This window comes from Pistacia vera, unplaced genomic scaffold (assembly GCF_008641045.1).
Source record: "Pistacia vera cultivar Batoury unplaced genomic scaffold, PisVer_v2 Contig1347, whole genome shotgun sequence".
NCBI lineage: Eukaryota > Viridiplantae > Streptophyta > Magnoliopsida > Sapindales > Anacardiaceae > Pistacia > Pistacia vera.
The window spans coordinates 1-11,601 of record NW_022195409.1 but is presented as its reverse complement, the minus strand read 5'-3'; the positions used below and the strand labels follow the sequence as shown (position 1 = coordinate 11,601).

At 36.0% G+C, this 11,601-nt stretch overlaps 1 protein-coding gene across 1 annotated transcript; it reads left to right on the top strand.

Annotated features, from left to right (window-relative positions):
- Window positions 1–1,100: 1,100 nt before the first annotated feature.
- On the top strand, window positions 1,101–4,226 carry LOC116122483 (COBRA-like protein 6). Its single transcript, XM_031408321.1, has 6 exons — window positions 1,101–1,161; window positions 1,250–1,329; window positions 1,809–2,259; window positions 2,829–2,982; window positions 3,068–3,331; window positions 3,929–4,226. Exons 1-6 carry the CDS (start codon window positions 1,101–1,103, stop codon window positions 4,224–4,226), a joined length of 1,308 nt encoding a protein of 435 aa, XP_031264181.1.
- Window positions 4,227–11,601: the final 7,375 nt, after the last annotated feature.

The following is an 11,601-nucleotide window of genomic DNA, read 5'->3' as shown; positions in this document are numbered from 1 at the left end:
ATGCGTTGCTCCACCACTGCACTATTCAAGTGTTCATAAATTTATCGATCTCTATTCAGAGAATTTTCATAGATTTCATACAAGAGATTTTTTATCTATGCATAGATAAATTAAAATTCGATTAAGCCAACCATTGTAATCCTAATGTTCATATTTCGTTTGGTATGTATTTGTTTACTATTAAATGCTAATTTTTGTGTTAGAAGAAATGCATTATTCATTGTTCGATTTGGAAGGGAACTATGGAATCCGGAGAGCGAAATGCGGTATTGGAAGCAATTTTCGGCAACAATAAAGATATTGTTTGAATTTGAATTTTTTTCACAAATCTCTTGATTATAATTAAACTTATAATTATTGGCATAAATAAAGTGTATAATAACTCTTATCATATAACTAAATTAAAATATTGAATTTGGTAACAAATCCAATACCAAATCCAATGTCTTGAAAATATCTCATTAGAAATTGATTTTCACACTTAATAATAAGAGAGAGAATTGAATGAAATTTGAAATCATTCTCTCTCTTACCATTAAATCATTCTTTTACTTTTTAATTCAGCAAAGACAAATAGGTCTTCTTATACATGAATCACCTTATGAAAAGTCAAAAATATCCCTATTTTATCCGGATCAATTAATCCAATAAGCATTTTTGAATTTTATAAATAAAAAAAAAATGTTGAAGTTTATGAAATTAATGGCCTGGCCGAAATCCAAACGGCACACCCAAATGCCTGGCCATGGAAAACGCGTGTACTTTGAATAACAATTAATTTTAATTAATACTCTTAATTGAATATGCAGACTCATTCTTAGCCAAATATGGCAAAATTCATGCAACAAACCAACTTTTCTCTCTTTCCATTAATTATTTATATTTCAATTTTCTTTTCTTTTTTTTGCAGACAAATATACTCTATCACTCATCTTTTTCTTGTCTCTTTTCAGTTGAGTAAAGCGAACCAAAAGAAAAACAAAGCCTGCCACCTTTTCTAATTTCTTTCTTTTTTTTTTTTTTTGTAAAAAATCATTGAGTTTTAATTAGTTTAAGAAGATTTAAAGAGAACCCGTTTATGTTCTTGGATCAAAAGATCGATGAGAGTAGTTTTGGTTTTGATCTTCTTTTATTCTGTGATCAGTTCTATATCACCTACATGTAAGATTTTTTTTTCCTTTATTTTTTGATGTTGTAAATGTATATTTGTTAATATGGTTTTGAATTATTTTTTTTTGGTGATTTGCAGATGGGTTTGATCCTTTGGATCCTCATGCCAATATTACTATTAAATGGGATCTTATGCAATCCACTCCTGATGCCAGTGATGTAATTCTCTCTCTTTTTCTTCTTCATTATTCTATCGTTTATTATTCTTTTTTCCCTTTCTGTCTCTGGATCATGAGAGGTCATATTGCTGATAACAAATTATATTTTAAGATTTGGATTTGGATCATGAGAGGTTGGTGGCTATAAAGTTTATTTGACTTCCCTAATTAATGGATTTTTACTGTATCCAAGGTAACGTTATTTCGGTATTAATCTTTAGACTAATTCTAAGTTGACTGAACCATAATCTATGGTTAAAGACGAGAATAACGTTACAAACAACATCTTAACCTTTTCTTGTTTTTGTTTTGGCTAGTTTTATTTCGAACCATTGTTCAGCACGTCATTATCTTAGAGGTATTAGTGACTTTTCCTCGTCTAGGGATCAACCATGGAACTGGATCCTATCAAATGTTTGCCCAAATTGGAGATAAGCAAACTTCAGTTTTCATGACGCAAATTTTGATAATAATATGCAGGTAAGAGTATCTCTATTCAACTACCAATTGTATCGCCATATCGATCAACCTGGCTGGAGAATGAGCTGGGATTGGACCGGCGATGAGGTGATATGGAATATGTGGGGAGCCGAGACGACGGAGCAAGGCAACTGCACAAAATTCAGCGGCACACAGCTGCCTTATTGCTGTGAAAAGAGCCCTGTGATTATTGATCTTATGCCTGGAGCCCCTTACAATTTGCAGACTGCCAATTGTTGCAAAGGAGGTGTGTTGTCTTCAATGACACAGGACATTTCCATGTTTGGTGCAACTTTTCAGATGAATGTTGCAGCTTCTACTAACTCTTCAGACTTTGTAATGCCTCACAATTTGACTCTTGGACTTCCTGGTTATTCCTGTGGAAAGCCATTTGAGGTCTCGCCGAGCAAGTTTTTTGTAGATGGAAGTCGAAGGCGAACGCAAGCTCTTAGTAAGACTCGTTTTTTCAAATATTCTGTGCCTTTTCTTGCAAGCTAAGTTTTCGCATTTGTGTTAACTGTAACACCGATGATTCTCCACACTCCTAAGGTATAACGTAGAGTGGTTACTAGGCACTGAATGTTGAACACAAGTCAATACACTAACTTATGAAGATGTAATTAACAATTAACTAATTATTAGTTTTTTCCTACAAAAGTTTGCATTCTTTTTACAAAATATGGACAAATAAATGTTTTCTACACATTTACATAATGATTAATGATTCTATAATAAATAGGTTTTGCAAAAATACAAACATCCGCAGAAGGAAATTCTTCTTTTCTTGCAAACTAATTATCGCATTTCTGTAAACTATAACACCAAAGATTCGACACTCTTTGATGTATAACGTAGAGTGATAGTTAGGCTTCTGAAGATGCAATTAGCAGTAGACTCATCGTTAGGACTTTCCTAAAGATGTCTGTCTGTAATAGAGGTTTTATTCCTAATTTAGATAAACAGAGACGTCCGCAAAAGAGAATTCTTTCTTTATAACATATTTCTGGTGTATTTTTGCAGGGACATGGAATGTGACTTGTGCCTACTCTCAATTCCTAGCATCATCGAATCCAACATGCTGTGTTTCTCTATCTGCATTTTATAGTAACACCATTGTTCCTTGCCCCAAATGCAGCTGCAACTGCCAAGAATTATCCCACACAAAATGTGTGAAGTAATTACTCCTTTTAGCTCCTTCATCCTCTACCATTTTACAGAAACTTTCAGTTGAGAATTTACTAATCTTTCTGAACTGTCAGGCCCGGTGAAACACCTTCTCTGCTGCGACAAAAACATGATCCGAATGAAGCGCCGCCGCCTGTAGTAATTTGCTCGGAGCACATGTGTCCAATTCGCGTCCATTGGCATGTGAAACAGAGTTACAAAGAGTATTGGAGAGTTAAAATGACAGTGACAAATCTGAATGTCATGAAAAATTATTCTAACTGGAACTTGGTGGTGTTGCACCCAAATTTGGAGAGTTTAGCACAGGCTTTCAGCTTCAATTACAGGGCCCTTGATCAGTATGGTTATATAAGTAAGCTAGAAACAAAACCCTTTTGTTACTGGTAATACTCTGTCAATTTTTATTATTCAAAAGAAATTTCTTCTGTAGCTGAAGATGCATTTTAATCCTGCTAGTAGCTCTTATTGCATTTGTCAAATTTATAGTTTTTTGTCAAATTTATAGTTTACTTATAGCACAAGTCATTGGTGGAAAGCTCTATTTTGAGCATTTTAATATGTTCATCCTTGATGCGCAACTTTAGTATAATTAGAAGCACAAAATTGTCAATAGGGGAATGTTATATGCTAGTTGAAGTCGGGCATGTAATATTCTCTCTTGGAATCTCAAATTTGATTCCTTTCTAGAATGGTTAGACTTGTAGTTTCTTTTCACAAAGTTTGGTGTTCGAGCCTCCTCATGGGCATCTGCATGGCCAAATGCCATTATTTTCCGTTTACCAAAGAAAATAAAGTAATAGCTTATCAAAGAAAACAAAAAAAGTAATAGTTTATCTTCCTGAAAGTTTCGAGTATCATAAATGAGTTTTGGGTTATAGAAAGATTCGAATATAATTGGATTTTTACGAGATATCTCTATTTCTCTTACTTGCTAGCTATCATGTTTCTTCAGATGATACGGGGATGCTTTGGGGGATTCGAGACTACAACGATGTGTTACTTCAAGCGGGTGATAAAGGGAATGTACAAACTGAAATGATACTGCACAAAGATCCAGGGACATTCACTTTCCGAGAAGGATGGGCATTTCCTAGAAGAATTTTGTTCAATGGAGATGAATGTGTGATGCCTTTGCCAGATGATTACCCCAGGCTGCCCAACAGTGGGCACTCTGCATTGGCAAGTTTTTTGACATTTCTTTTGTCATTGTTGGTTCTTACAACTATTATTTGAAATGAGTTTTCTCATTAGAGAATTTCATTTTTATACAGTGTAAGCAATTATGTCTTATTGATCATAAATTTTTGAATCATGTTAAATCTTGCTTAGGATTATAAATGGTAAAATTTAAAAGAAAATAGGAACTTACAATTATCATTAACTAGCATGCATACATTCTCCTTGAAACATTGAAAATACAGTTTTCTTTATTATAAAACTCCACACAGAGTTTAAGGAAAATATTTTGTCATACATTTAATATGAATCGTAGATTCTATAATTAATATAACAAAATGTTATGATAATATTATATCCCAAAATCTTGTACTATATAAATTTAAATTAAATCTTTGGACACTCAATAGGACTGTTGTACATAANATAAAAGTGTTAAAACTAAGATTGATATTGTCGTATTTTTCAAAACGTATTATTGACAATGTACCGTATTTTTCAAAACGTATTATTGCAACTAAATTTATTAGTTACTAAAGCAACTTGTTCTGCAACTAACAAAATAGTCGTAGAACATTAACTTTAGACGCCAAAAGTTGGAACATGTGGACCCCGAAATTGAGTTGCTCTTTGCCCGACCAATGGCAATTTAGTTGGTAAATGTAGCCTTTTTGCAACTAATTCTGGTTAGTTGCTTAAAAATTGGTTGCAGAATGTAGTTTTTCTTGTAGTGTGGGTTTGTGTGAAAAGACCATTATACCATTTGTTACTATTTAAGCCATTAAACCTATCAATCTACTTTATGACCATTCTACCCTGATTTCTCTTCAATGACATCACCCCTTACACTTTATAACGGTCACATCTCGAAATGCATGCAAAATGACCATTTTACCCTTCCATTCAGAAAAGAAAATTACTTGTAAGGGTAGAATTTCATACCTTAGGGTATCGGAATAATGACATGGGGTTTACAATCCTCCTTTTATAAGAATTTCATCCTCAAAATTCAGTTGAAAAGGTTTGGATATCTTTCCCTCATATCTTGCTCAACTTCCCATGTCACTTCTTCTACATTATGATTCCTCCATAGTATTTTAACAAGTGGTGCATTCTTATTTCAAAGCTCTTTTATTCTTCTATCCAAAACCTAAACTGGACATTCTTCATAAATTAGTTCATCTTTAACTCCATTTCATTTGCTTGTAGTCTATACGAAAGATCACTAACATACTTTCGCAACAGGGAAACATGGAAAACATTATGGATCTGGTCCATGCTGGCTGGTAAGGCAAGTCTATAAGCTACTTTGCCCACTTTCTTTATTACCTCATATGGACTGATATATCTAGGAGCAAGCTTCCCTTTTCTCCCAAACCTCATCACCCTCTTATAAGGAGAGATTTTCAAAAACACTTTGTCTCCTACTTGAAACTCTATATCCTTTCTTTTTAGGTCTGCATAGCTCTTCTATCTGTCTTGGGCCAACTTCATTCTCTCTCGGATTAACTTTCCATCTTCTTGAAGGAACTGTGTTGTGGCAAGCGCATAAATATATATATATATATAATTCTTCCCATGGCACAATCCCTTTTACCCAAGATCATGATTTCAACATGATAATCAGTATAAAATTAAATCAAAACCATACAAGGTTCAGTTTAATACCTTCGTTGGCAGCTCCATCTCTAGATATCTCTGATTAATCACTATCAATAACTCAATCCCACTGTGGCCACATATTTAGTGTCATTGCTATTTACTGAATTGCCTAGTGAGATAACTTCTCCCGTACTTGGGAGTGATGAATCCTTTGTCAATCCTCCATAATCTTCACACACTTCTTGATGTAGCTAATCACCAACGTTCTTATAGCTTTGAACACAACTACGTTAGGCTAGTGTCAAACTACACCAATTGGTGCACAAGGCACTCTGATGATCTCAAGTCTAAGGATCACATGCACCACCATCTGTTAGAGGATTTATTCCATAGACACTAGGGTTACCATCGATATGGAATCCTCTAGTGGGTCTATCTAGTGAACTTGCCTATAGCAAGCACTCATGTGTTACACCAGGTTGTCAGCAAATAACCTTAACAAGTGAGATCAGTCACTACCTTACAATAGGGTCGTTTAACACTATGATAGTCTTATCGTATTATTTGTGTCCTTGGTCAGAATAATACTAGGGCTATGGACATTTTTAGAAAGGCCACTATATTTATCATAGGGTTCTCACTATCAAGATTTGAAACACTTGATACCCTCATCACGGTTTTACCATCCTAAGGATATATATCAATACATACAATTACGATTTACACAATATAGTAGAAAATGCCTTTTATTGATAAATAAAAATTAGTACAAAAAGTCAATTCTACAATAATTAATTGGCTGTAGGACACCTACTCTAACAATCTCCCACTTGCATGATAGCCAATCATTCATATATTTAATACCAAATGACAATAATGTTAGAGTAGATGCCCTAGAGCCAATCAATTATTGTAGAATTGACTCTTTGTAATAATGTTCATTAATCAATAATAAAAGGCATTTTATTCTATATCGCGTAAATTATTATTATTGCAATATGTATTGATATATGTCCTTAGAATGGTAGAACCGTGACGAGGGTATCAAGTGTTTCAAATCTTGATAGTGAGAACCCTATGAGCACATATGGTGGCCATTCTAGAAACGTCCGTAGCCCCAGTATTATTCTGAACTAAGGGCACAGATAATACGGTAAGGCTATCATAGTGTTGAACGACCCTGTCGAAAGGCAGTGACTGATCTCACTTGTCAAGGTTGTTTGGTGACAACCTGGTGCAACACATGGGTGTTTGTTGTAGGCGATTACACCACAGCAAGTTCACTGGACTGACCCACCAGAGGATTCCATATGGATGGTAACCCCAGTGTCTATGGAACAAATCCTCTAACGAATGGTGGTGCATGTGATCCTTAGACTTGAGATCACCGGAGCGCCTTGTGCACCGATTGGTGTAGTTTGACACTAGCCTAACGCAGTTCTTTTTAGAGCTGTCAATACGGTGGTGATTGGCTGCATCAAAGAGTGTATCAAGACTATGGTGGATAGACAGAGGATTCATCACTCCTGGGTACGGGAGAAGTTATCTCACGGCACAATTCAGTATATGGCGATGATGCTAAAACTGTGGCCACAGTGGGATTGAGTTGTTGCTCTATCTGGATTATAATAAAGGTCATTGGTCCAGAAACTGAATACATAATATCGAGAGTAACCGAAGGTTGACACTATTTCTATACCTGTCTCATCGAGATAACGAATGATGAAAGGATCGAATTGTACAGTAACCATATCGTTGACAGGTAGCTACTTTGCTGAATCCGAATCTATCGGGTGGCCATGATGCCTTGCTAGGGGCCAATCTTGGTCTGTGTATAAGTGAGACGATTAATTGGTGTTAATCGCGATACTATACACTACCGGTATGATGAGGAGCCTATGGGTCACACCCATAGAAGATAATTTAAGACTCAGGAAGAAAGAAAGGCGTTTTCGTCTTTTTGGACGAAAGGGTATTTTGATAATTTCACAGTGCAATTAAATTTGCTGAGGTTGTAGCCTTTATTTAATTTGTTAGAAAAAATTAAATAAGTGAAATTACGTTTAAATGTGTGTTCGCATATATTTAAATAAATTATCATTATTGTTAAATGTTAATATATATATTAAATATATATTAATTGATTTTAATTGAGATAATGATTAATTAAATTAAAATATCTAATTGGGAGTGTTTAGCAAATTTGGGGGTGTTTGGGTTGGAGCCCGAGCCCAAGCCCATTCCATATGGGAATAGGGCAACTAAAATAACACTATAAAAGAAAGGTTTTAGTTGAAAATCATAAGGGTTGTTTTTATTATTTCATTTTGATTAAAAGAGAAAAACCTTCAGCCCCAAAACTCTCCCACGCCACTTTTACTGTTTAATTGAAAATCAAATACTTCTTTTTGTTTTCTTCTTGATTTCTTAAGGCCAAGGAGAATCTAGCAAATCCCTCCTTGGTTCTTGTTGATTGTCTTCGTGTGGACATCTACGGTTCGATCCTACACTTGGATCGGTAGCAAACACGTTCAGAGACAATATTGGTGGAGCCTCTAAACGTGGGTATGGTTTCTTAAACCTTGAACTGATTTTTCTGCAGATTTGATTATTTTATATAAACTGTGATTTTTGTACCCGGATCTTGGTTCTAAGGAACGATCCATAGAGTTTATGTTTTTGTTTTCCGCTGTGTAACTGGGTCGTTTACTAACAAATAAGTGCCCATCATGCTTCTACTGCAACAGAAATTTCAATAGTGGTTTAGTAGGTATTTTGCAAATCTGCACATCCCTTTTTTGATCAATTTCTTAGATTATATTGAATCAACTAAGTATGTGTTTAGATCAATGGTGAGACCGTGGTCCCTTAGCCATAGCAATGGCCCTTGTTGCCGCGGCAGATCTTTATTGGATCAGCAATTCTTGGAACCACATCAAGTTCAGTAATGAATTTCTTGATCCAAACCACTTCCACGGCTGCATTAGATAATGTGATATACTTAGCATCAATTGCAAAATCCATTATAGTACTTTACTTTGAGCTCTTCTAGCTCACTACAACTCTATTGAGACAAAATACAAACCTGGATTGCAATCGAAAATCATCTTTATCCATTTAGAAACTAGCATCACTATATCCTCTTACAGTGAGCTCATCTTTCCCTCCAAAAACCAATAACATATCCTTAGTCCTTTTCAGGTACTTAAGGATGTTCTTGATAGCTATCCAATGTCCCTCACTTAGATCTAATTGATATCTACTACAAGTGCTTAATGCACATGAGACATCAATTCGAGTATACAACATGGCATACATGATGGATCCAATTGCTGATACATATGGGATCCTCTTCATTCTATCTCTCTCATTGTGTGTTTTAGGACAAATATCTTTAGAGAGATAGACACCATGTGACATCAGAAGAAATCCCTTCTTGGATTCTTCCATACTAAATCTCTTCAGTACCTTGTCAATGTATGTACTCTAACTTAGGCCAAGCAACCTATGCGATCTATCATAATAGATCTTTATTCCGATGATGTAGGCTGTTTTCCTAAGTCCTTCATGGAGAAGCACTTGGATAACCAGGTCTTTCTCGATTGCAAGTTTGGTACATCATTCCCGATAAGAAGTATGTCGTTGACATACAACACCAAGAATGCCATTGCGCTCCTACTTACACTCTTGTAAACATAGGGCTTATCTTCATTCTTAATGAAACTGAATTCTTTTACGGCTTCATCAAAATGAATGTTCCAGCTCCTTGAAGCTTGCTTGAATTCATAAATGGATCTCTATAACTTGCATATCTTGTCAACTTGTTCATCAAGAACGAAACCATCGGGTTGTGTCATATACACATCCTCTTCAAGGTTTCCATTTAGGAAAGTTGTTTTGACATCTATTTGCCAAATTTCATAGTTTTGATATGCAGCAATTGCAAGCATAATCTGGATGGACTTAAACATGGCAACCGGCGAAAAGGTTTCTTCATGGTTATTACCATGAATTTGTTTGAAACCTTTGGCAACCAATCGTGCCTTATAGGTATGCACATTGCCATCCATGTCAGTCTTCTTCTTTAAGACCCATTTACACCGTATGGGTTTTACCCCTTTAGGTGGATCCACCAGAGACCATACTTGGTTTTGGTACATGGAGTCCATCTCAGATTTCATGGCCTTAAGCCATTTAACGGAATCTAGATCCGATATAGCGTAATCATAGGTCATAGGTTTGTTGTCTTCATAGACCAATATGCCATGTTAAGTCACGAGAAAACCATATCTCTCGGGCTCATGACATACTCTTCCAGGCCTACGTAACTCATGTGCTACTTGAGGTGGTTCACTTTGATACACAAATAGTAGAGTAACCTCATCACGATGTTCAACCACTTTTTGTTGCACATCTTCCCATCCATGGTCTAATGCATCTTATGGTTCTAGAACTTCATCGAGTTCTACTTTTTGCCCACTAGTACCTCTTAGGATAAATTCTTTCTCTAAGAAGACACTAGTATGAGCAACAAAAATTTTGTGCTCTTTTGGATGGTAGAAATAGTATCCTTTGGTCTTCTTAGGATACCCCACAAATATACATTTGTTAGATTTCGAGTCCAGCTTGTTCGAAGTCAATTTCTTGACGTAAGCTTCGCAACCCCAAATCCTTAGATAAGACAAGTTGGGCTTTCACCCACTTCATAGTTCATATAGATGTTTGAGTAGGTGCCTTAGAGCCAATCAATTATTGTAGAATTGACTCTTTGTAATAATGTTCATTGATCAATAAAAAGGCATTTTATTCTATATCACGTAAATCATATTGTATGTATTGATATATGTTCTTAGAATGGTAGAACCGTGATGAGGGTATCCAGTATTTCAAATCTTGATAGTGAGAACCCTATGAGCACATATGGTGGCAATTCTAGAAACGTTTGTAGCCCCAGTATTGTTCTGAAGTAAGGGCACAGATAATACGGTAAGGCTATCATAGTGTTGAACGACCCTGTCGAAAGGCAGTGACTGATCTTACTTGTCAAGGTTGTTTGGTGACAACTTGGTGTAACACATGGGTGTTTACTGTAGGCAAGTTCACTAGACTAACCCACCAGAGGATTCCATATGGATGGTAACCCAAGTGTCTATGGAACAAATCCTCTAATCCTAAGACGTGAGATCACCAGAGTGCCTTGTGCACCGATTGGTATAGTTTGACACTAGCCCAACACAGTTCTAATCAGAGTTGTCAATATAGTAGTGATTAGCTGTATCAAGGAGTATATCAAGACTACAGTGAATCGACAGAGGATTCATCACTCCCGGGTACGGGATAAGTTATCTCACGGTGCAATTAAGTAAATGGCAATGACACTAAAACTGTGGCTATAGTGGGATTGAGTTGTTGCTCAATCCAGTTTACAATTCCGGTCATTGGTCCAGTAACTGAATACATACATATCGAGAGTAACGAAGGTTGACACTATTTCTGTGCCCCAGTCTCGAAGAGATAATAGATGATGAAAGGATTGAATTGTATGGTAACCATATGGTTGATTGGTAGTGTAACGCCCCACTTGAGGTACGTAGTTAATGCTTCTTCTTTTGCTCTTTTTGAGTCGGTTTATTAGTATTATTGTTTGGTTGGCCTTTGATTGAGTGATATGTTGAACACTTGCCTTGAAATTGGTTGAAAATAGAATAAGTTTAGTGTTCTAGGCTTCGCCGCGGCGAACAGGTGTTGAAGCCCACGGGGAAGCTACTGGACAGTTTCGCCGCGGCGACAGAAGCTTCTTCGCCGCGGCGACGTGTCGACCAAAATGTTT

Bases quoted from the DNA above. Each gene is read 5' to 3' on its own strand.
- LOC116122483 (XM_031408321.1), top strand. From the start codon at position 1,101: ATGAGAGTAGTTTTGGTTTTGATCTTCTTTTATTCTGTGATCAGTTCT. The intron at 2,260-2,828 runs GTAAGACTCGTT...GTATTTTTGCAG, and splicing joins AAGGCGAACGCAAGCTCTTA to GGACATGGAATGTGACTTGT. The intron at 3,332-3,928 runs GTATGGTTATAT...CTTACTTGCTAG, and splicing joins AATTACAGGGCCCTTGATCA to CTATCATGTTTCTTCAGATG.